A 26,494-nucleotide genomic window follows, 5' to 3' on the forward strand; every position below is an offset into this window, starting at 1 on the left:
GACCGAGATAAAGATAGTTTAATAGGTAAAGCAAAAGTCACTACAAAACAAGGAATACATTCACCATTTCCCATGTGCAGGCAGGTGTTCCAACACCCTAGGAAGCAGAGCTCCAGCAGGCATAACAGTGACTTGGGAAGGCAAATGCCATCACTTTGAATGTCATCCCCCTTCCTTCTTCTTCCCCTAGTTTTATGTGCTGAACATGGTGTCATAGGGTATGGAATGTCCCTGTGATCAGTGGGGATCAGCTGGCACAGCTGTGTTCCCCCCCAGCTCCTTGTGCAACACCAGCTGTGTGGTAGGTGAAGGCTTTGCAGAGGATTAGGAGAGAGGGAATGCGGAAGCTATGGCTGTTTTGGCTGGGAAGATGCACGTGCACAGTCACACATCTTGAACGGATCCATGGAGCTGCTGCAGCTGGCAATCAGACAAGTTCCTTCCTGAGGGGGGTGAGGCACTTGGAACATGACCTACTCCAGTGTCACAGAAAAAGTCAAGAGAGCTGCTGGATGTGATGATCCTGAATCTCACTCCTTTGCCACTGGCTCTAGTGCATGCATGCTCTTAATTTCCTTGATTCGAGGAGCTAGACAGGGATGGTGCCAACTGCAATGCTTGGAAAGGCCTCCCCATGAAGCACATGTGCTACCAACACCTTCTGATTACCTTTGTATTTCCTCCAGTCGTTCTGCTTGCTTTGCATTCACCTCTTCTTTGTCTCCACCCTTCCAATAGCAGTTCAGCAAAATGGCTGTCACCTCATTTCTTTGGTCTTAGCTGCTGGACCCTCATTGGTAAGCCAGGGACCTCTTCATTCTTCTGTCATGTTGTTAATCTAAATTGTTAATCTAAATGTCTTTAAAATCACTTCAAAGCATGAAGAAGGTGAAACTTCTCTGACTTTACAGGTAGAGATTAAGCATTGTGCAGGAGCCTCAGCTTTGATTGTTACTGGAGTTCATGAAAAAATCCAAGGTACTGTGTCCCAAGTCTTCTGCTGTAACTGTGGTGCCTTTAGGGCTTTCTCTAGGGACTCAGAAGTGGATGAGAAAGATGTATCATACAATGAATTGAAATTAAAATCTACTGTAAATGGTACTGAAAATTGAGCATTCTCATAGCTAAGTGAAAAGAAGTCTGATGTAGAAAAGCAAATGAAAGTGGGATGCTGCTTTACAGATGCTATTCACAACAATTTGAAAACCTCCAAAGAAGACTGAGGAGCCCATTTTAAAAAGTGGCTGGAGGCTGTCCTACAGGAGAGCAGTGAGGGAGCACCTACTGACTATCAGTGGGATTTAGACTCCTACCTGTCCTTGGAGTTTTGAAAAATAATTATACCCAATGAGTCACTAATAAAGGGTCTCATTCTAAAGAGCTTCAGAATTTGCATTTCCTTTTAGCGAGATTCCAGTATAATGTAGACTCCATTTTTTGGTCCAAGTGTGGCTTTTGATTTGAGCTGCAAAGGAATCTGAAAGAGAAAAGAGCATCTTATATGCAGTTGTGTGTTGGTTTATGTGTGTATGACACCCCCACATATAGACAATCATTTTTGCTGGAGGACCAGCTCATACCAGGATTACTGTGGAAGCTGTAAAGTACTTGTTTTACAGTCAGCTGTGGTGGTATAACATTAAATAGAATTTACAGCCAGAGGCTGAGGCAGTGGTTAACCAGGAATGCTGTACTTGAACAGAAAGAAATTAACTCTGTAAACTCTCGAGCTGGGTGCAATGTCCATAGCAATAGGCATATACTAAAGTGCTGAGATTCTGTGAAATATGTATGCATGTTCTCACCCTCTGTGAATTATGGCACTTTGCCTGTGGTCTTGCCATACTGCTCTCCACTAAGACAGGACTGTGTAACAGTTCTTTTGTTAGAAAAATTATATATCTGAAACCACATTTTACTTAAAACATGCAGTCCATGCTTTGTCTCTCCCTATTATGGAAGTGTCTCTAGCAGTTTTCTCAAATGAAGTCACAAAGGCAAATCAGTTGTCCTGCCTATGACACTCTCTCGAGTCCCTCAACAAGTGTGATCTTTAAGCCTCTGCATGTACAAACCTCAGTCTCTGGACAGGTCTTGAACTGAAACTTCTGCAAAATCCTCAGGAGGGTAATTTTTGTCTCCAACAAACCCATTTTCATGCCGATGCAGCCACGGGGTCCTGCCCCAAAGGGCAGGTATGCAAAGGGATGTTGTTCCTTCTTGGCTTCCTCTGTAAACCTAGAAGGTACAGAGAGAAAACAGTCCAAGAAAAGCTTTTTGCTCTTGATTCCATGTGTTTCATTTAAATCTCAAAAGATGGTTAGTTCAATTGATCTTAGTAGACAGGTAAAGGGGACTATTGATAGATTATAAGCAAAAAGATAATTGACTTATGGCCATCAGCCTTTTTCAGCTGGTGATTTCAGGAGAGGACATTGAGACATCATGAACTTTACTTCCAATCTATATTTAATGAAAATCTCTCATCTCAGGATTCAGTTTCCAAGAACTTTAGACTGCTAAGGTCCAGAAAACTCATGTGGGGCAGAAAGAGATGAGAGGTAATACAGGTTATTTGGAGCTTTGGAAAAAAAATATTGTGTATTTCCACTAATTCCATCCCCGTGCTTAGACAAACTAAATAAAATTGAGCCTCTACTCCAAAAAGTACTGTAGAGGCCCCTAATTTGAGATTTAAGGATCATTAACTCATGTCCTAAGCACTATTGCATACCCCATGCAAACAGGTTCAAACAATTCTTGCCTTGCTTACCTCCACATATTATTCTAGTAAATCCCAAGTCTCCTTTGTTTTACTCCTACAGCCAATTTCAAAATGAAATATGGGGGGGGGGGGGGGGGAGGGGGGAGGAAGGCTGTAGCTGAATGATTTTATTTTTTGTTATGCTCTTATTTTATAATTCTTGCTAACATTACCAACTATACAGCCTTAGCAGAGTGATAGTAATTATAGTAATTACTAATATGAACCTTCCTCAGGGAAGGTTCAAAAGGGAATTAATCTCAGATTCATAACAAACAGCACTGTGTGAGCCAAGGAGACTCCAGCCACCACTAACCATTTTACCCTTTTTACCCTTTCATACTACTGTTAAAGTGGTGAATAAACAATTACGAAAGCATTTCTGGATAAGTATTGCTAAAAATGCAATCCACCCCAGACTTCCAGTTACTGCTAAGATTCCTCTCCAGCAAAATCTCTGGGCTTCTCTAACCTTGGCATTGCTCTTCCTTGTGGCCAAAAGGTTCTGATTGAGTACAGTAATTTCACGAATACAAGCCGCACCAATTTGACCAAAAGTTTGGTGGAAACCCGGAAGTGCGGCTAATATTCGAGGGCGGCTAATACATGGACAATATTCTAAAAGCTGCCAACACGGAAGTGAGAGCCCGCGGCAGCCCCAAGCCAAGCTGGAGCCTGGCCAGCCCCGGCAGAGGTGGGAAAGCCTGGCAGAGGCGGGGCCAGCAGTGTGGGGGGCGGGCGGCAGAGCCTGAGCCAGCAGGGCGGGGCAGGGGGGCGGCAGAGCCCGGGCCAGCAGGGCGGGGGAGCCCGGGAGAACTGGGGCTAGCAGTGCAGGGGAGCATGGCAGAAGCAGGAAGCCGGGCGGGTGGGGCTGCCTGGCAGCGGGGGAAGCCCAGCAGAATCGGGGCCAGCAGCGTGGGGGAGCCCGGCGGTGCGGGGGCCTACAGTGCCGGCCAGGGCGAGCAAACGCAGCAGCAGGGCGGCCGGCCCGCCGGCAGGATGAGCAAACGCGGCAGCGAGGCGGTGCTGACGGGAGAGGGGGGCCAGTGAGCCCGGCGGCGGCTGCAGTACCACCCGGCCGGCCCCGTCGGCAACCATGAGCGGGCCGAGCCTGCCTGGCCCCGCCCCGAGCCAGTAAAGCCCGCTATGCCGCGATCCTGTTACTAATTGGCCAATTTGTGAAAGCTGCGCACGGATTCTCGCTACGAACGAAAGTGCAGCTAATATTCGGGGTGCGGCTTATCTATTGACAAAGACAGCAACATTGTCGAGGCACCGGGGGTGCGGCTTATAGTCCGTGCGGCTTGTATTCGTGAAACTACTGTATATGCCCAGATTTGTTCCAGAAGGAGAATCAGGCAAACCCACCTACACCACACATGTTGTCTTACTGGCTAAGATGGTTCTGGACTGCCTGCCTCACACCCAGTTATTTAGTGAGCAGGCACTTCTTTTCTTAGTAAACTTTTGAATGTAGTGGTAGCTTAAAGTTCATCTGTCTGCCCACAAAACAGTTTAAAAATATAGCTGCCCCACAAAACTAAATTGTGCTTCTACACAGCACCACATCAGCTGAAACTCTCCCTGTAAGCTCAGCCCAGCACCTGTAACACAGGCCATGTACAAAACCACAGCTTGACAGGGGTCCCCCCACCCACTGAAGATAAAAATGCTCCATGTAAAACCGTCTTGCCAAGCAAGAACCAAGGATCCTAGCTTACAGACAGAGAGCAAATTCCCAGTGGGAGATGGAGTACATTCCCCACTCACTGAGTGCCCACACTGTTACGTTTCAGGTGAAAAGGGTGCTCTAAACCAGCAAAGAGCAGGGTGAGCTTCCCAGGTACAGGGAATATACTGCCCCACTTCAGAATTTCTGCACCAAGAAGCAACATTATTCACAGTATCGGATTTGGAAACAGGTCTGAAAACCTCTGCCACAGTTCATCTTTGACCAAACCTCGCACCTTCTGTGGGATACACCACTATCGTCACTTGTCTGATTTAGTACAAACTATTTCTTTTTATGGTCTAAATAAAACTGTGCTCCTCTTAGTGGAAATGCTCCTTGGATGAATAGTGAGTGACTGTGGCTTTGAAAGAGCAGCAGAATCTGGTGCCTGCACTGGACAGGTTGTAGTTCTGTGCCCACAGGCCCAAATCAGGACTTCAACCTAAGGATGAAAAGGATTACTCCACATACCTCTCAGGAATGAACTTCTCAGGTTCCGGCCAGAACTCAGGGTCGTGGTGAAGGTGTCCAACTGCAGTTTCAATGACAGCTCCAGCTGGAATATGCTGTCCCAGCACTACACAGTCTTTAGCTGCTTCCCTAGTGAATCTGCAATGACATCACACATCCCAGATGATTAATAAAGGTTAAAAACACATCAGGAGAGATCTATAAAAGTATCTGTCTTCATCTGACCAAACAATTTCTGGGGTAACACCTTCTCATACATAAATACAACAGTTGCTGATGCCAGTATCTTCTCAAGTTATAATCATCTCCACTTAGAAGTCTATAGCTCCAGCCCAGGTGGTTGACTTTTGCCTTTTTCACAGGAAAGCATTTCTGGCTGTGTGCTGTTTCCCAAAGCATTAACTCCAAAACTGGAATTTTATTGTTTATGTTGGGTTTAGACTAATTTTTTATGAAAATTGCTGACGAAATGTGTCAATCATCTCTAATAACAGGTAGAAAGAGTGTGCTGGTTTGCTTCCAGGGAAAAAAGGACAGTAAATATATCTTTGAGTTTGTTTATTTGAGAAGCACCCCCTGTTGGTGCAGCACCTGAAACTGAGCAAGGGGTGGTTTTAATATTAGGGCTGAATGTTCTGCTGCTGCTGCTACTCTGGAAATACAACCAAATTGCAAGCCTTGGAAAACCACGTTTCACATATATTCATCAAAGACAGGCATGATGTTAACAACAAAACTCAGCAGTTTTCTCTCCCCCTGTGGTGATAGGTGACAGGTGTCTTTAGGAACCTCATCATGACAAGACTGAGAAAAGCCATCTGCTAAAGCTCAGCTTGTCTCTTAAAAAAGATTCTGTGTGGGTGTGCATTTGTGGTGGTAGGTCCTGATCCAGATCTTTTGGTGTTTGGATGGTCACTACAGATCCCAAATCAGCCCAGACTCATGTGGGTGCCCTGCTGTCTCAGTCTGGGAACTATTCCCTGCCACTGTCTGCAAGTACAGGGGTGAGACAATGTTCAGGGACTTCCTTTGATGCTTCCCACAGTCTGCTTAAAAAGTTGAACAAAGATTTCAGTTTCAGGGCTGTCAGTCTGGTATCATTACAGAAACACATTCCTTCCTTGCTGTCATCCATCTCCCTTTCTAAAAGATAAATAAATAACAGAGGTTTGTACTTATGCTTGTGATAACATGGAGCTATAACAGTTTTCTAATTTCTTTTTTCCCTTGTTTTCAGTTCATCAATACAGTATAATAAGTCATGTTTGATACGGGACAAAACTTTCACAAGTTAATGGATGTTACCATTACTTTAGCTCCATTAGTATAAGGTAGTGCTAGGTGCAAATGGGCCAAAGTTAAACACACATGTGAAATACTTCCAGATTGTGCAACCCTTCTGTGGATCAGGGCTGTAATAACCAGCAGGGTGGGGATGGGATCCCCAAAGCCTGAGCCTCATGGAAACAGCAGCCTCAGGCTTTCTAAGGCCAGATGTGCTCAAAGTGGCTCCATCCTCTAGCCTTGGGGGACACGAAGAAGGGTGAGGAAGCAACCTTGGCCAACTCACTGTAAAAATGTGGTTTAGAAATATCAGAATTATCCAGTTTTCCTTCAACAGGCAACCATTATATCTTTCAAATGCACAAAGCAGTATTGATGTTGTCACAGAGACTGAGAGACCATTGGTCTTCCAGCAGCAGATTTCCATTTTATAGAGCCAGGGAGCTGTCCTGTGTAATCAGAAGGGGAAAAAAAGATACCTGAAGGCAGGTGGGTACATGCGCAACGTCTCTGCAATCACCATGTCCAGATAAGGGAGTTCTTGAACATTTTGATAATCAGGGACCATCTGAAAGGGCAGGACAAAAGGAACAATTACGTTTTCTCACATGTAAGTGCCAAACTCATCTCAGATTAGCTTTTAAATCATCTATTTTTTACTGGGCATCTTTCCTGTAGAAGAACTCGATGTCTCATCTAAAACAGTAAATGATAAAATTATACAAAAATGTGGGCAGTAATTAAATGTGTGTGTAACATTCCTTTCATCATCAAAATGCTTTGGTGCACAGCCCAGCTGAAGGTATAATAATAAATCAACTTGTTAGGAAGTATTAAAAGCAGGTCATTACAGAGAGTATCAGTAGCTATAACAGAGCTATTGTTTTACACATGTACCAAAATCTGCACAGAGCCCTTGTTTCTTCCCAAGGGCAAGAGCACAGCTTACACTTTGTTCACAAGAAACAGTAAATCCTTCAGTTACTCTTGTTAATGTCGGAACAACCCCTCTGTACTTTCCCAGCTATAGAAATAAAGAAAAGTGTTGGTGCTGTGATGCCTGTGGAGTGGTGGAGGTGGCCCTGGAAGATGCTGGAACCCTGATGAGGAGCAGCACGCAGTGGTAAATTGCACTGCCAAGAGGTGAGGTGCCGAGGCATAGCTCAAATCCCACCTGGTAGGACTGCAATAATGCCTGAGAAGAGAAGCCTGTGTCCTCCAGCCCTTGCTTAATGCTGCTTCATTTTTCACGATGGTCAATGCCTGAGCCCACATCTTCACAATTCTACAAAGCCATCCAGCCCTTTGGTGGGCACTAAAGCCCCAACAGGGCTGTAGTTCAAAAGATTTTGCCCTCTGACTGGCAACAAACAGATAATGAGACAACAAACAGCAGCACTGACACGACTCAGCACACAGACAAACAGGGAATTCCTTCCACAGTTACCTTCCTTGGAAAGAGGACATCTTCCCTGTTTTATTCAGTGCTCTCAGCAGAGGGCAGCCAAAGAACATCCAATAACCTCACCAGCAAAGCAGAGTTTTGTTTTAAATTAGAGCATCTCCTAAAGACTGACACAGAGTAAATTGGAGAAAAGCACAGACGTCAGACTAGACTAAACCTTTTATGAAGATTTGGGGCCCCTGCCGTTCACAAAGGGGACTGGATTCCATCCTTCCTTTATTTACTACAGCACTTTTCATGTATAATGCATATTTTATTGAATTTTCATGCAAAAACATATGGTACATACTGAAAATACTAAGCAGAGAACAACTCCAGATGGTACGCAGAAAAGGCATACAATAGAACAAGGATACCTTGCTGGATTAGGGTATCCCACTTATTCAGCACTAAGCCACCATGCACCATTTCACATTAACAGCTCTTTTCTAGGAAGGAAATAGATACATTCTATTATCCCCATTTTTTGGCTCAGGAAAGAAAAGCAGAAGCAGAGAAAGTAATTTGCACAGGCTGAGTAGAACCAGTGTGTGTGCTCTTCTCTCGGGGGAAAAGATGCAACTCAGCTTGTCAATAGATGAGGTATTTTGTCAGTATATGACAAATACTATCAATACAGGAAGTATGGATTGCACTGACAGCCTTTCAGTGTGGCTTTTATCTTGTACAGTGTCTGCTAACTCAAACCTTTGGCTCAGGTCAGTGGTTATCAGACAAAGGACTAGGAGCCTAAAAGCCACGTGAGAACCATGGCTGACGGCTGTGTGAGTAACAGTGCTCCACTGATTCCAATAGCTACAACCGAAGCTGGGAGAATTATTTTTATCACCCTAGTTTTTCAGAAAGGGATCTGAGGGCTGTCTAATTTTTTGGGGCAATCAGTAGCAGAGGCTGGTAATGCAGTCTCAAATTTTAGGTCTTCATGGCACAACTCCCTTTCTCCATGCCCACAGAGGCGCTCCACTCTTCAATGCAAATGCATGCTGTGGTGTGCATTTTTTTTTTTACTGCCAGTTTACCAATTATCTTTCAGAACTTTCCCCTTGCCTTTTTATACTGCTCTCCTGCATCTCTCTGAATACTGAGTCAGCATCTCAGTCCTGTTCCTGCATCCCTTCTGATTTCATGGACAGGCTGACTGAGAGAAGAGTCCAGGCTCAGAGAAAATGAGTGGTGGAGCCAAGAGCACACTGAGATGTGTTTGATTCTCTGAACCATGCTCTTTCCACTGGGCCTTGCTGTGTCTCTCATAATCCCTCTACTTACTTCTAGAGTCAATAATTAAGATAATTATATGGTAACCTAATATAATAAGTAGCCACTAAATCAAACCATACATCAACGAATAATATAACACTAAATTATTGGAGCTTTGATTTGCTCTTTCAAATAGCTTCTATACCTTCAGGGGATTAGCAGTTCTGAAAACAAGACAAAGGTGTAAAAGCAGCTGATTTTCCTTAGAAAAAAATTCCATTTGCTTACATAAAGAAGGAGGGGTCAGTCAAATGGCAGCAGAGTGAACTCTGCTACCATGAGAATGACAGTCACATCAGTCATTTCCTATGTCTTATGCAACTTAATTATTGGCACTTCCAGGCTTTTAGCATCAAAGTAGCTGGACCTAATTTAGCAGTTGTTTGCAAGGTCTGACCTGCAGCTGTGTAAAGTACACACAAGCCAAGCATCTCTATTTAAGAAGGACAGTTGGTTGCTTTTTTTTTTTTCCTTTTCAAAGAAAATATTTTCCATTTGTTTTTCCACTCCCTCTCTTTAAAATATGCCTTTAGCCAAGCACATTTCAAAGGAACGTAAATATGCTTTTCTCCCTAAATGTCCCTATTTATATCTATCAACTGCTGGCAGGTTTGCTGGGGTGAGGGTGGTGTTGAGCAAACATGCCACTTTAACCCCCTGAAAAAAAAGTTGTCTAAATTGCCTTGTACTCAAGATGAGATGTTTTTTCCACTAAGAAAGATTTTTGTCTGTAACAAGAGGAGATGGGGGGGAGTGGGGGGTGAGGGAGGATTGTATGTAATAAAACATCCTGTATTTTAATTTTGCAGCCACTGCTTTGCACAGCAGTTTTTCTTACACTTTGCACAGCCTTGTAGTGTCTTTTCCTGTTGATGTGGAAGTGAAATGGCCATGTAACATCTTGTGGCATTTCTCTGCATGCATGTTTCCCCAGTCTGATTTCTGGAAGTGAGGTGGTACACCCTTACCAATCCCAGACTATTCAACCACTTCTGGCATCTAGTTTGGCCACAGACTCTCCTGACTGACAGAAAATCACAAGCCTCCATTACTTAGAAAAAGATGGGAAATTAATTTTTCCTCCCACAGAGTATCCTGAGGTGAAATACCAGCAGTGATTATAAAATTGCCTATGTGCTACAAGGATGATGCATGTTTTAATCCCCATATAAACTCCAAGAGAGATAACTACCTTCAGATCCACCTCTGCTTTTCAGTATTGCTTTTAGCGTTTTCTAGGCAGGCAAACCTATTTTTTACCACCACCCTCAGTTAACTTTTAATTCCTCAATGAATAGCAAGGCAATCCAAGTGCTGACAGGAGCGGTCTGGCCAATCACTCTGCTGCAGCTTGAGATGTTACTGTTCCCAGTTGCTGGCTCTTCTTTGCTGGCTGTGGTTGGTGTCACCACAGCCAAGTCAGCAGAAGGGAACATATGCCTGCACCTCAGTTGCTTCCATACAGCGTCCAGCATGAGAACCCATCTTCAGTGACAGCTCAAGACAAGACACTAACTTTTCCCCGAGGCAGCTGATGATCATCCTCCTCTAGCGCCTCTGTTTTGGGAATGGTAATTCGAAGTACACATCAGTGAATAAGAGATTTCCACTTATCCTATTGGCCATGCTCTAGTGATGCTCTGCATCCAGAAATGGAAAAAAATCAGAGAAAATTTTGTGCAGCTGACAGTGTGACGTGCACCTGAAATCAATTTAGAAGCAGCGAAGCCTGCCGAGACCAAGGAGCACTGCTGAGTCATGGCCTGATCCTGAACCAGCTGAGGTTTCTGAGAAATTGCAATCCATATCCAATGGCTCATGGGCAGGTGTGGCTGTGACAAAGTCCAGGTCAGAGAGACGCCGTCCAGATCTGCTTAAGCACAGACGCAGATCCATGAGTTATCTGTGTATGCATAGCTACACAGCCCACAGGGTTCTCCCCCAAAATATAGACTTTGGATAACAATAGGATAGAAGTAAAAAAGGCCAGCCAGCACCACCACCAGTTATTTTCACCCAACTCCTTTTCAAATTGCCAAAAGGGCTACTCAGACCACAGCAACTCACAGGTCAATAATATTCCTTGATCAAAAGGATCTAAAGCTGCTAATAAATCAAAGAATCTGCCTGTGACTTTGACCTCTATTTGGTCACCTGTAGGAGTTGATCATACTGTAACAGAACTACAGCCTGTGTGCCTCACTCAGCCTCAGAGAGGGGGAAGAAATGCAAGAATGAGAAGTACAATAAAGTCAAATTAGCCTTGCCCCATGACCACTTTGCCAACAACCCTATCAGGAAAGGAAAGCTTAGAGACTGGACTGCACTCAAAATGCAGAGCAATGATAAAAAGGGGTGGGATGGTTTAACAGATATCTATCTTTAACATGCTTAAAGAAAGCTTGTCTCATGTTCGACCACTTCCATGACAACATGCTGGAACCCCTGTAAAGCACCAAACTAAAGCCTTCTTACCATCTCAGGCAGCAGGACAGGGACAAAGCTGATGAAGTAAAATTTCTTAGCTTTATCCCCAGAACTCGGACCAAACACTTAAAAAATGCTTAAGGCAGTCCTCAAGCAATACTTACTGCAAATTCTCCCTACTGTCTGCACCTGCCAGGTGAGACATGTCTCTGAGCCAAGGCACCAGGCAGAACCAGCCCATGCTGCTTGAGCAACTGCACCCTGAAGCTCCTGAGTCCCATTCACTCTGGGAGACAGATCACACCCTTAAGACAGAGAAAAGCCTGCCTAAAATAAAAAAAAAATTAGTGGTCTGTTGGCCACTTCCAGTGACAGATCCCTACAGAACCTTCTAGCAAAATGTGAAGTTCTTGACTACAGAATCTTTGAGAAGGTTCAGGAACAAAATGTAGGACAACAAGTGTGATTTCCAGATTGCCTGAATTTCCAGATAAAGAGACTTCCTGAGCTGCCTAGCACCTCTCAAATCCTTAAAGCACACCTTGGTGGCATTAAAGCCTCTGCCATCGGCATTGTGCCTTCTCACATGCTCTCAGAAATCAACATTAAAGTTCTCAGCTCCATCCTCTCTTGCCTCTTTCCCCAGAAGCAATAAAAAGCAATCCAAAAAACATACTCCCAAGATTTCAATTTATGTCTTTGTTCCATGCGGGTTACCTGCCACCTCTTTCATCTGCTTGGGTTGTTATTCAAATGGAATTTTGTCAGGCTCTGACCCCCCACCCTTGGTGGCTGCTCACTGGGTTTGACAAAGTTATGTACTTTGCTTACTGAGGCACATCTCAAGATGTGACAACATTCAGTGCTTCCAAATTCATCCCAGCTCCTCCTGCAGACTGTGAATGCCAGTAAATTAAGTCTCACAGCTTTTTTATCAAATGACCTACCAGTCACGCTCACCTCTAACTCCACCTCTCTCTGGTTCACTGCCATGCAAGTCAACTGACCACACACAGAAGAAGGTGCTGATTTGCAAGCAGAGTTCAGAACTGGCCCATCAGTTTTGCACTGATAACCATATTAAACACACACCTTGCAGACAAATTCTCTCCATCACTTTGGTGCAAATCCACGCAGCTCCCTGGGGCTGTATCAGTGTAAGGGGGAGGAAAATGCGGTTCTAAGGATGTACCAAATAGTGCTGGGGAGAGAGCCAGAAGGTATAAGGTTACACCAATGTCAATTCACTTCAATGTTACTTTGCTTTTTGAATCAAAGAATTCAGCTCCTGACAGAAGACCTGCACTACCTCCAGGATCTTCCACAGTGCTAAAACAAGGTCTTTGTAGCATCACTGCTCACAAGGAGACTTCTGTGAGATAAAAATACTTCCTGAAACTGAACAGTGTCCCAAAGCCAAACAGATAAACATAAAAGCTGCTACCGAAACAGTCAGAAATTCTCTTCCACCTACATTACTACTGACACATGGTGATCAGCAAGAACAGAACGTGTGCCATCAGGTAGAAGATCCAGAAAAAAGGAAGTCAGGAAAAAAGAAGAAAATCTCTGAGGAAATGCTTTATGAGGCAAGCTACAAACGAGATGAAAGGGGAAAACAATCTGTTTCTATTTAGGTTTTGTAAATTTGTTAACTTCATCTAGTTCCAGATTGCCAAGAGAAGTGTATACCCTCAAATGAAAATTGATTAAATAACTCTAAGTGATACAGGGTGCCTGGGGTGCTCTGCTGTCACAAAGGAAGGTGCAGTTCCCCAGTGCCAGGCCAGGCCAGGCAGTGTTTAGTACATAAGTACCCTCTAATGCTAATTTTTATTATGTTACTTAGGTTATGTGTGGAAGAGTAGCTCCCCTCTAGAAGTGACTCCCTACATATATGCAATGCATGCCCTGCTCCAGCTATTTGTGATGTGGTATAATCCCTGCCCATGCATTGCAGCAGGCTAAGATCATCAGAGGCACAGGGCCTGCCTCTTTCTCGCCTCCTTAAAAAACACTCAGCCCCCAGGAAATCCGCCCCAGGTTCTCTCCACAGCCCACCAAGGCTCAAAAGTCTCTCTTTCTACACTTGCCTGACACAATCAAAATTTCTACTTGGGTGGCAGAAATGCTGAATGGTGAAGGATCCCAGTGGGAGGGAAGCAAGGAGGAAATTAAACAGGAGAAAGGACTGCCAGAGGCCCAAAAGACTGAGAAAGAGAATTATAAAACTGGGGTAGGTCTGTCCGAAGGGCATGTCACCAGTCCAAAGCACATTAACCACTGAAGTTCGTGCAAGACTTAATCCTTCCTGCTACAGAAGTGTCCCTTGATGGTTGCTGCAGATCTACAGGAATAAAAAGGAGGGATTTTTTCCCCCCTCTCAGTAGACACTCATGGTATCACATAAGAGCCAGATGATTTAATTTAATCATTCCTGCTCCAGCTGGTATTTTCTGTATGGAGGTGACAGTGCTTTAAATTAGGGCCTTGCATATAAAAGGCCTGTGTGTTTAGTTCAATCAAATGTTCATTTCCTCGTGTTATGTTTATATTAAAAGACATCAGCATGAATTTTCATGCTGCAAATAGAGGCTATCTTATGATCTACCTGCTGAGGTTGTCTTTGGTTGTTCTTCATCTCTATGGTAGCATTACGGACTGAGTGGTCAATCAGTCCCAGGCATTCAGTTTGGGGAAATATTCTCTGGAGAGCACAGTCCAACCTATGAGGAGATCAGAGCTTTACACAAAATAAATTATTTCTGTAATTTGCCCTTCTTGAGCCAGTGGCTGCTTAAGTCACTGGCTTCAGCAATTGCTGGATGAGACCTTTTCTGAATTAGTAAACAGGAAAACATTCATAGCACAGAAATGGCAAGATTCTCTCATCACACAGTGTAATTACTATTTGTTCCGACAAGGGCAGGTCAGTTTTAATACCGTACAACATTTATGCAGTGCCTGATGCCTTGGTAATATCTAACGTACATTAGGTGCAGTACGACAATAATAAGTCTTTGCCTTTCCATAGTTGCTTTTCCCCTGAGGCTCGAGAAGCGTTTAGCAAACATTAATTAGTTGGTCATCTTCCAAATGCATGTGTGAGGTGCTCCTGGTAAACAATCCCTGCCCTACACACAAGGGGCCAGCAGAGGTGCTGAAGACTGAGACCATCAATTTAAGAGTTTAGCACCCACCAGCTCAAGCCTTCATAACCAGCCTGATTTTTATTTTTCAGCCTCAGTGTGACTCCTGTTCATAAATTAGTGAATACTGTTCTGAATGCATAAACTTAAAGTGACCAAAAAAACAGAAAGAAATCCATTGCATGGCATTTAAATAGGACTTAAACAAAAAGGAGCTTTGTTTCTTTCAGCTGCCAAAATCATAACTTAAGGTTCAGCCTGTCCTTGAGAAACTGATGGCACTAAAAGTACAGAACACAAAGAAGTACTTCTGATGCCAAAACTCCAATTCCTTGCCATAGACTACTGCACCTCCTGTCTAATACAGGTAAAATTTACTGGTAAAAGCCACATCCAGTCCTAGCTCCAAGTTTTACTATGTGGCCTTTCTGCAAGGCACAGAGGAAAAGTTTGTTCCTGTTGAAACTTCTCATAGTTTAACTGAAAATATGAAAAATGGACAAAGAAAGGGGAAAAACATATTTTCTAACCAAAGCTATACAGTATCTTTTCCTCTTTTGCTCCCTCTGGAAAGTGCTGACTGCCTTGGGTACAGCAAAGCAATTTACAACTGGTACATGAAAAAATTTGATAGCACTTGAAACGGCTTTTGTGTTTTCTTCCTCCAGTGCATGAAGATCTCTGAAAAAGACAACATGTCTTGTCAGCCCAAAATGCACTACCCCAAGCTCAGTGAGGAGCTGGCTGTGAGCAGGAATGTCTGCTACCCTGACACTAACCTATGACAAACTTCTCTAGATATTCAGATAAAGCTGTCTGCAAAAAATCATGGCAGATGCCTATTCAAGCATCTCTCTCCTTTTGTTCCCTGACTCTCCATCTGGGGACACAAAAATTTCCCTAAGCCTGTTCATGCTTAGATTTAGTGAAGCCATCATGGTGTCATGTTCTGGTGCTGTTTTGTGTCTTTGCTCTTCTCTACCCTTTGTAGACCAGCATGGCACGACTGTCCATCTGTTTATGATTTACTTCTCACAATGACTTGGTCCTGATTACACTGATAAGCACAGTGGTTTATTTGAGGGGCAACTGGACCTCTGTAATGACACTCAAACTGTACTCAAGTTGTGGGAACGTTTCCAAACAAAAACAGGCCAGTGGAAAAACTCCACTGGATCCTCCCTGAGGAGAGCCTTCCTGTCCTTAAGCCCAGGAAATAAAACCAAAAACTTAATTTTTTATCTGGAATTCTTTTGCAGTTGCCAGTATCAAAGTGATCCACAAAAACTGAAGAGAAGACAAGAAAAGAAAACAAGGCCTGGGCCTTTCTGACATTTCAAGATGCATATTTAAGAAGAAATTATAAAGAGCAGTATTCAGTTCAGGAGGCCACCTGTTTCATGGTCTCCTTTAGCACAGATGTGAATCCCTGAGTTAGAGGACCTGCCCCCACATGCAGGAGCTGAGGACAGAGCCTGGAAAGTGCAGCTGTTTTAGGGGGCACCATGTACTGCCAGGGGTAGTAAAGCCCTCCCTCGTGTGCTGACTCACTGGCCCTCGTGAGCGCATGGAAACGAAGGGGAACAAAAGCACAACTCAAAGAGCTGCAGGATGAAGTCACAGGGTCAGCAGTGAGAAAATACAGAATGCATTTGTAGTCTGAACAAGGTCATTTCCAGCATGTTTTAGGATGATATAAGGCTTTACAGGGAAGGCAAATGGAAAGTATTGCTCACGATTTCTTCTGCTTTATGAGTAAGCTGCTTTGGCCTTTATTTATTTATTACCTCACAGTTCCACAATGGTCCTGGTATGAAGACCAATTTGCTATTCTTTCTCTCTTGCTTCTCAAAGACACTTTTGCTTCTTGAACCCGACCCTTTCCTGAATCAGTGCCTGGCCACATCACTCATTTACCTCTGTATTTCCAAGAATATTCTTATTTTTAAAATTCCCAACACCTCACTTCTGTGATGTAATTTCACTTATGGCTATGTTACTTTAATGCCTGGTATTTTATCCTTTATTCTTGTTTTTCAAAGCTCAAAAGCATGAAGTCTCAAAAATTCTGGGGTACAGAGGAACCTGGGCAACACGGTGGCACCCAGCTGGGTTTGAGCCAGCCCTGACAGGGAGGCCACTTGATCCAGACACCACTGAGCCACAGAGGTGGCACCCACGAATTGACACATTTGATAGAATCATTCAACACAGAAGAGTGCTTTTAAGCCAGAAAAGTGCATAAAACATAGTGTTCTGCAGGGGGTTCACTAGCAATTTTACCCATATAAAATACCTTATAAAGGATGGAATACTCTGCCTTTTTATCATGAATTGAGGCACAAAGAGCTGTAGATATCTATAGATGGGCTAATTTGTGGGGAGGGATTTTCTGAGTACCAAGACGAAACACAGCTGTAGGCTTTTTCTGTAAAGGGCCTGTCACACACATGAGAGCAGCTAGCATATTACCAATCCTGATTGCTCAAACATTATGAGCAAGGCCCCAACATACTTTGAAATTGGCTGGAAAACACATGAGATTTATGACAAATAACAGTATTTTGAACTTCATATGCCTTCTGGCTTCTGAACTGGGATTCATGTTTTCAGTCTGACCTCTTCAATTAGAAACCTTTTTTCCCTTATTCTTTTCTTTACTGGTTGTCTTTTGTTTTAATAATGAAATATGAGAATCTGGTTATGCACCTAACTTCAGTTAGAATACAAAACAAGTAACAGAGACTTGCAGCCTGATAGCAGGATGCTGGTAATATTCCATTTACTGAGCACCATGAGCCATCCCTGCCTGCCCTTTGGCCATCTGCTGCTAGCACTCAGCTAGAATCATGCAGACTTTTTTAAAAAGAAAGAAAAAAAATCTACAAGACCAGGAATTTCATTAGAATAATCATTAGACAAGCATGAGCTGCCACTCAGAGTACCCACAGTACAGTAACACACATTTTGGGGGTGTGTGAGAGGTGTTACTATAAGAGGGGCCTCAAGGATTAATCATCCAACCCCCACTTTGAAAATGCCAAGCTCGGTACCTTGGCAAAGCTTGACACAGAACAAAATTGAAACATTCAGACAAAGCAATTGGGGGGTGAACTGTACTAAGTTTATATATTGCATTTTGTTTCTGCTGAGTACTAGGGGGGAGGTGGGGAAGGGAGGAAGTGAGGGGGAGAGAGGGAAAAGAAAGATAAATTTTGGCTGTTGCTGTCAGATGAAGATCCACTTATCTATGGCAGAAGCCCAGACAGCTGCATGACTCTAAATGAAGAAATTTAATTAAAAAGTAAAAAAAAAAAAAAAAAATATTAGCAGGAGGAGGGGAAAAAAAAACCCCAGGACTTCTTGTTTGTCACACCTACCCTGATGTATAAATAGAGACTATGTGATGGATGAAGGGTGCTTATTATTTGACTTCTATGTGCATAAAGAAATCTACAATACTCTCTAGTGAGCCAGCAGGATGATCAAAAAGCCAATGGCATATTGCAGCAATTACAACTTTGCTGCTCTGGTTTAAACCATACCATGCAACTTTTTGGCAGCCCAAATCATAGTGCCAGTCATATAATACTTATTTCATACAAAAATAAACCAACCAAGCAAACCTGGAGGAAAGTTGGCTCAATTAGAAAATAAGAGATTTTTGGAAGCAGTTACTTGGGATCATATTCTGCCACAGCTACACCTGCCATAAGAAGTGTGCTGATAAAAACTGTGAGTGGATGTGATCCCCTTTTGCACCCCTTGCAGACTTTGCCCTGCCTGCTGCCAGCATGACTTAGAGCAACCTCAAGGCTTTTCCTGCTCCAGCTCCCAAGATATTTGCAACATAGCTCAAAAGAGCCAGACCATCTTGCACTTCTGTCCATACCCACTGCTTTTGCTAACACATTTGCTTCCTATTTCACATTATGGCACAGTAGGAGAGATTGGTATTAGTTCTTTTGTCCTCTCTTCATGTGCACAGACATGTGCGCGTGTGCACTTTCTGTAACACATCCACCTATTTGAAGTGGCATAAAAACGACTAAAAAATAGATATATTCTTCAAATCTCAGAAGATTCAAAGTGTCACTGCTGTGAAGTCAGAAAATTCATTCCAAGTCCTATTTATCTAGGTCAGGATGTGGGAAGAATCTTTTTGTGTTCTGCATATGCACGTCACCACTTTTGCTCCTTGGTACTACACAGGCTGGGAGCTGAAGAGCCAGGCAAGATGACAGCTTGCTCCCTGCTTTCAGTGATCTTGATAGAAAATTCCTTTTTTTGTTCCTTATAATGGAGTCTTGTCTCATTTTTGCCACAAGAGATGCTTTGGCCAGTATATTACAAACACCATGCTGACAGTGCCTATATGTAGCTCTGCCTCAGTGCCACATCACCACTGGCTCTTCTTTAAAGCAGAAAAGAAGAGCACCCTGCAAAGCAAGGAACAAGTTAACAAAAGGCTTCATTTATCTCCAGCTGATACCAACAAGACAGTGGGAAATGCAGGGTCAGATTCCAGGCACATTATTGCGAGGGCAGGAGGAGTGTGGGGAGTAGCCCTTGTGTGGCAAAACCACAGGGCCTCCTAGCAGAAGGTCAAGTCCTGACACAGCTTTCCAAGTAAATTTGGGGAAGTCTTTTCCTCTCCTCCACCACTCTTAATAAGACTGACAAACCCTAATAATGTGGATATTGCTGGCGTGCTCAGAGGACAGCAGCATATGATGCTTATGTTTAAGGCCTGATCATTACATGTACTAACAACAAATTCCCTGCACTTTAAAAATACAAAAAACCCCCCAAAAAATTATGTAACGAGGAAGGTAAGTCCTGGCAGGTAATACTGATATTATAAAAAATAAAGGTAAATCTTGAATGGAAAATAAAATTGTTTTCTTACTAGAACAGAAATTTTACACATTCCTTCTGTGTAAATAAAAAAGTGAACTTAACCCACCATTAAAGCTTTGCTTTATGATGTGCAGTTGCTGGGGGAAAATGGTTGTAATGTGTGCTATAGACTCACCCACACTCCAGCAACAACCCAGCAAAGGAACACACTCTTTGCCTACCTTTTCACTGAAAAAATAGCTGCAATTTAAAGTTTAAGGGATGTGCACTCAAGAGTTATCTAGCTATGATATCCTTGGGGTCCAAATAGAGGCTGGGATCCATGGGAATTCTCCCTGCATCTCTGCCCTCTCAAATGATGAATTGGGAACCATGCAGGGAAACTACTGCTGCTATTAGACCTGTGGAAGAAGAACAGCACCAAAACTGCTCCCAGAGCAGACAACAGGATGGGCTCCTTCAGCCAATGTCAGGATGTAGAAGGCAGGCTCATGTTGCTCTCATGTCCCCTGCTCCCCAAAACCCAAAGGGCTGTGGGGAGAAGGCAATGCCACTCCACTGTGTGTGCTATTACCAGCACATCTCTTCTGTATCCTGATTGGTGATTTCCTATTTGATTATTTTTTCCATCATGTATTTCTTACTTCATTCATGGGAGGTATTAAACATGTGGCCCAGGAATGGTGGGGCTTCCCTTTAACCCAACATTACTACGGTGAGGGATGGAGCCAGCATCTTGCTTGGGGTTGAAATACTCCCTGCTCTCTCCAGTTGAAAGATGGCTCATGCTCAGAGTGCTGTGCACGACCAGGCTCCACAAAGGATGCAACAGGCTCAGCTTGGTGGGAAATGAAAAGGACATAGACTCTTTTGTAAGCTTGATTTGGTCTTAATAATGTTTTAATATCTGAGGGTCACTAAATTTGAGTTCAGAAACTTAGCACAAAGGCCTTTCTCTAAGATTATCTATGTTTGCTGAGGTAAGACAACAAAAGAGAATAAACCAAACTGAGCAAAACCAACAGCTGCTGCTGCTGAGATGTTATTCTTCTCATTAAGACTATATGCTGAGCCTATAGAGGAGGCAGCACTTCCTGTCTCTCTTGCTGACTGTTCAGTATTAGGGCACAAAGGCAGGTCACTGTCCTTGCCAATACAGTAAACAAAGATAAGAGCTGAAAGCAACAGAATATTTTTTTAACCCTGATAATTCACTCAGTATGAATTCCATTGTGGAGAGATTTATTGTTTACTTAGAACTCCTCAAAAGAACTCCTTGAGAATGTGCTGGACACAAAACACACATTTCAGCTGAAAGCACTGGCTAGGCCTTCTCAGGGCATCTGCCACTTGTCCCTGGATTCACGTATGTGAGACATTAGTGAACCTGCTGGGCAAATGCAGCCTTAAACCTTTGCCCAGATCTGCTCGCTATCCCAGGCTGGGAATTTAAACAGATGTCTTCAGTGGGCAGTCATGCTCTTGAAAACGCTTTGTCAGGATGCCAACAAAAAAACGCGTTGCTTTCCTTCTCCACTCGCAAAATGTCTGCAGCAGAGCAGCACAAGAATGAAAACCATTGGTATATGATCAGACACTCTTAGTAGAAGAAGTATCAGTCTTTCCTCTGCCTGGCCCCAGTAAAACTCCCCATTGCCTTCCTCTCCCAGCTCATTTCCCCAAATGCAGGCACACCACACCAGTACAGGGGGAGGCAGGAGCAGACATCATCAATGCCAACAGCAGAGACTGCCTTATCTTTTCTGTGTAATGGCTCAGCAGCTTAAAGTAAAGCAAGAGTTTAAACATTTGCTGATTAGGAGAGTAGGGCATCAGATGAGAATTTGGGAGCTGTGAGTGGTGCCACAGATTAGGCCACTTAATCCTACCATGCCTCCCCTTCCCACTTGGGAAGCAGAAGTAAAACCTCTCCTGCTACGTGCCTGGGACCTCTGAAAAGTGTTTTAGGTAGTCATGTCCCAGGAATACCAGGCAGAATTACAAACCAAACCAGATGAGATTTAGGCAAACTGCCATCCAGAAGAGTATAGTCAGGACTGGAGGAGCAACCAGGGGTTTCCCATGGTCAATGCTGTACATTTGACCTTCCCTACCTTTTCAGAGGATCTCTGGGTTTCAATAGAAACAGCACTCTCTTTTCAAGAAGGACACAAGAAGGTTTGTTGAAATGTTATTTTTCTACATGTGTTTACTGAGCATATTCTAGGATTGCTAGAGATGGATTACCTATAGCCTTGGGCTGTGCTATAAAGTGGATTGTGTGTTTAAAATGTTTTTTTTCCCTTTTCTGAAAGAGCTGTAAGCTTAGCTGTTGCTAAAGTTTCCAACAGCATTCTTGGGCTTAGCTTTTGTAAGCTGATCTCATCTCCGAAGCCTACGTTAGTTCTTGTCCATTCTAACTAGCCCCTCTATGTTTCTCTGAGCAATTAAGAACTCTCTTTGGCTCTCACAGCACTGCAACACCCACAGGAGGTACATGTCCATATTCCTCTTGTGTGTTTTGAAATCACCACTACTCTTGCTCAGTGGGTACCAGTTTCTCTATTGCTTGCAGCAGGCGTGTATTTGCTCTTTTTCAGCTGTTCTCAGAACCTCTTTTTAGCAGCTCTCTTGCCAGATAATCTGGCAACTCAAAGTACAGAAGCGAGTTCTGATATCTGTTCCAAGGGAAGTTTTTCCAGGAGCACTCAAAGATGCCAAAATCACGGAAGAGTTGTTTACAAAGGTCAGTACACACTGCACCAGCATGCCTACCAGCTTCTGATACTCAGGTCAGCCAGGGTTTATCAGTGTAAGCAGTGGTTCATGTTGGTTGTAGGAAACTAATTTCATTGAGCCCAGTCAGCCCACAAACAGAAGCTGAGTTTCTGTGGAGTCCCGAAGAAAAGAGCAGTAAAATTAAACCATTCCTCTTTATTGTTGTGGACTCATGGGAAAGGAGAGATTTGCCAACCTATAGTCAGTCATCACACCCAAAACCCACTTGGGATCTTATCTGCTGTCTCCTACTCCTCATTTCAAGTGGCTGAGAGAGGCCCTGCAGCCACATTCCTACACTCTGTGCTATTTGTACAGTGTACAGCATGTTTGCATTGATATGCCATCTGATATGGGCTAGAACAATATGTACTGATTGGTACAACGGGGCTATACCTCACTGTCAGAGTTGGAGGCAAATTCAAGCACATTCCACCAAAGAAACACTGGATAGAATAATAAATTAGGAAAAGTCCATGTCAGTACAAGCACACTTCTACTGACCTGTTTCCCTGGACCCGTTTATCCCAATACAGTGAGGAGAATAAATATTAGCAGGACGCTTTTGCCCGTATTGATGAACTGCATTGATCCTATGGCACATCTCAATGCAGATATACATAACTAAAGCTGTTTGCAAGTGCTGGTGGATGAACCACACAGTACATCTGTCCTGTGTAAAAGTGAGGCTGCTGAAAGCAGCAAACAACTTCACATCCAGATGTGAATAGGGAACACACACTACACAAACAGGTAGGAGCCCTCGCTATTGCCAAGAGGTATTCCTCCACCAGTGTCTAGCTATTCTCATGGATCAGTATTGGAACATGTGCCCACGCCTTGTCTGCCATTCCTCAAAAAGAGCTTGTTTTTAAAAAGAAACAAAACTACAAACTTCAGAGAAATGTCTGAAAAAACATGGTAAATGGATTGGTATAATTTCTTCAACTTGGGTAAGTTGTAGGTCTATGTCTGCATAGGAGAGCAAATAAATCAGCCCCCTTTCAAACAGTAGTGACAGAAAACAGCCATAGAGCACATTTCCTGATGGTAGACTTGCCTAATTTGGATAATAGACTGTTTTAGAATTTTTGTATCAGACAAGAAACAAAACCAAAATATAATTTAAAGGCATCAAACTAAAGACGATTGTATTGAAAAAAGAAGTTATGTTGACAGAAGCCGTTGTATATTAATATTTTTCCATGTATGCGAAAAAGTTGCACAACATTAACTGCATTGGTTTCAAACTTAATATAGCTATCAGCTCTAGCTATATGATGTGTATAGATAAGTATAGCTATATACACATGTGTACACCCACCCACATCCTGTTCTTCCTTCAACACCGTACACAGAAATTCACTGTTCTTTTCTGTAAGACTAGCCATTTCTAGAATATGGAATATGGAAAGGGCAATTTATATACAGTACTTTTCAACAAAGATCTAATTTAAAAACAAGACCAAAAAGAGCATAGATTATAATAAAGCACCCATCCACACGGTATTGACTAAAGTTTTCTATCACAAGGCACTTCAGAAATCAGCATCAGAGTCCCACATCCCAGCATACACTCACACAAACACATATGCGTGCACACATGCACACACAAAGGCAAGACTAACAGTTATTTGTATTTCCTACTTTGAGAGACAGGAAACCTCCCTTTGCATCTGCTTTTTTCTCACTAAGAAGAATAATTTTAATTACAGGCAGTTGGCAGGAAGCCAAGTTTGATTTTTTTTTTAATGACATCTGTCTAAGCATTTTTAAACTTCCTGCTCAATGTAACTTCCTTCATTTTATAGACCAACACCCAGTTACAGCAAAAAAAGAGAAGGGAGTAGCAAATGATTTATTCATTTTTCATGTTAACTCTTATCAGGTATATCAAGCAGTTCATTGTTCTGAGAACTGATGGTACAGAAAGCAGATTTACAGGGGGAATTTAGGACTCAAGCAGTCTGGGAAAGGAAAAAAAAAAGAAAGAAAAATCATGCATGGAAAAAACCAACACAGTTGTAACTTAACCCTAAAACAACTCAACAGTTCCTGTTTTGCAGACTGATTTTCTTCAGCTTGGCTAGGCTTTTTTTTCAGGGGAAAAAAAAGAGGGTTGAGAATGGGGTAAGAGTTAGAGCAACATTAAATACTTAACATATGAGGCATCAGGCTATGGATGCCAGCTAGGTCAGCTTGCCACCAGGAAAATTTCTGCTGCATCAGTGAAGCTCCTTTGGGTTTGGGCAGTGTCACAGAGGTAGAGTCTGGACTGAAAGTCCACATCCCAAGCTGGCACAGCCTCCTGCTTCAATCAGGCTGCTCGGACAGGAACACACATCCTAAGCACCTCTAACAAAACTGACTGCAGAAAAAGCAAATATTTCATTTTCAGATGCTGAGCATTAAGGCTGCCTTCCCTCCTTTTCCTTTCATACTGCCATTACTCACGGCTCCCAAGGCTGTATTGCATGGCTTGCTGTTTTCCTCCTGCACACAGAGCATAGGGAGCTGAGAGGTGAAAAAGAGGGGGCAAAAACTCTGCCAGAGAAGGAAAAGCTGAATAATGCAGGAGCAGGGAAAGGAGAGAATGCAGCAGCAGAAAACAGAAGAGATGAATTCCAAATGAGTGTTGTAGAAGGGAAGGAAGCAAGGACAGAAGCAAAGGTGCCAGGAAAGCCACCCTGCCTGTATTCACAGTTTTTCAGGTACCTCAGCCTTCCCCTGAGATTTAGCAGGGAACCACAGCTCTTGGGCTAGGAGAAGGCTGGGGTCCCGGCTGCACTGGAGCAGAGAGTAGGAGAGCTGGTGAGGGCATGGAGGTCCTTCTGGCCACCCATTCCCTGCAGTGTTGCAACTCGAGTCACAGGCAGATAGCCACACCTGGCTAAAAATGTCCCAGAGGGATGGAATTTATAACACACATCAGAAATGCAGCTGGTGTCAGCTGTGAGAGTATCTGTCTTGTGCTGGCCCCACTGCTGGGACACAGGTAAGCCTAATGAATTGTTAATGGCTTGACACCAAAGCTGCATTTCCATTCTTTGCTCCAGACAACCTAGATTTTATTCTTTTGACTTACAAGTTTTCTCGGGCAAGGTAAATCATCTTTCAGGATACATGAACAACATAAAACAAATGACCTGGGAAAACTAAGTCTCTCTCCTGCACTTTTTGCTCTGTGGAGATATAACCTACAACCACCCTGAAAACACTGCAAAAGTTTCCATGTGATTTTTAATTTCCTGATCCTGGCTGGAACCAGAATTGTGAACGTTGCAAGCCTCTGGAGGAAAAATTGGTATTGTCAGATTTTTCCCTAATTTTCCAAGATCCAGGAGTTTCAAAAGATATCTCAGCTCTTTAAGTGTTTGGAGACCTTAGTCTCACAAGTGGCTGACTGCCTTCTGACTTGAGTCAACACAGCTGGAAAATGGAGTGAAAAAAAAACAACCCTGAAACCTCACTGAAAACCAGATGTTGCCATTGAGCAGAGCTACTGTGTTAGTAAAACACTAGCACCCCTGCGCTCCCTGAAACAAAATTAATAGCCCTAATAGATTTCCCAAACTGTGCTTTATGCGAGAAATAAAGCAGGGGAAATTTTTTTATGGCTTGAAGGGACTGTGGAGGGGTATGTTTTGGTGCTGGCCACTGGGATTACAGTGCAGTGGGAAAGGTCTCTATTTTTAGGGAGGACGGGCTGTGTTTGCCATTTGGCAGGAAGCGATCAGGACCAGTGATTGCGACATTATTGCTGGGCATGAACGATGTGTCACAACACAGGGTTTGGTACAGCACACAAATGTTGCTGACGTGTGCCCAGTGTTGTGTGCCACACAGTTTAAGCAGGGTCAGGAGTTTACGTGTACCCCTGGGGCATACACTATTCTCCCAGTAGTACTCACATTGTAGCTGTAAAATAAAACATCTCCATGCTATGGGCAGTAAAGCAAAGTTTTCAAAGCTGTTTTGCTTTAAAAATAGTGGAGTTTCTTTGCGCACTTCCATCAAAGATACTTTTCTATCAGCTACGAATGCCTCCTAGGATGTAGATGCGTGATGTGATATGGTACATACATGGCTAAGCAGCAATGCAAGCAAGAACTGAAAAGCAACAGTGGTTTGTTTAACAACCCTGCTCCATCTCATGCAGCCACCATCCCATTATGAGCCACAGGGGGCCAGTTTTCTGAGGCCACCAAGATGTCAACAGTTGGAGAAAACGTTTGCTCAAATGCCCCTGGGGTTGCTCTGAAAGCAGTCACTGATGTGACATCCACAGCCCTCTGCAGCAGAAGTAG

At 43.3% G+C, this 26,494-nt stretch overlaps 1 protein-coding gene across 8 annotated transcripts in view; it reads right to left on the bottom strand.

Annotated features, from left to right (window-relative positions):
* Positions 1-26,494, bottom strand: part of TBXAS1 (thromboxane A synthase 1) — a 253,833-nt gene continuing 227,339 nt past the window's right edge. For all 8 annotated transcript variants that reach the window (XM_033057856.1, XM_033057858.1, XM_033057855.2 and 5 more), the window contains 4 exons: positions 6,731-6,819; positions 4,968-5,105; positions 2,076-2,238; positions 1-1,477 (listed from right to left, as the gene is read on the bottom strand). In XM_033057856.1, coding sequence (XP_032913747.1) covers positions 1,403-1,477; positions 2,076-2,238; positions 4,968-5,105; positions 6,731-6,819 — 465 coding nt within the window. In that variant the 3' untranslated portion in view covers positions 1-1,402. The remainder of the gene's footprint in view (positions 1,478-2,075; positions 2,239-4,967; positions 5,106-6,730; positions 6,820-26,494) is intronic.

The sequence above is a fragment of the Catharus ustulatus genome, chromosome 4 (assembly GCF_009819885.2).
Source record: "Catharus ustulatus isolate bCatUst1 chromosome 4, bCatUst1.pri.v2, whole genome shotgun sequence".
NCBI classification, from domain to species: Eukaryota; Metazoa; Chordata; class Aves; order Passeriformes; family Turdidae; genus Catharus; species Catharus ustulatus.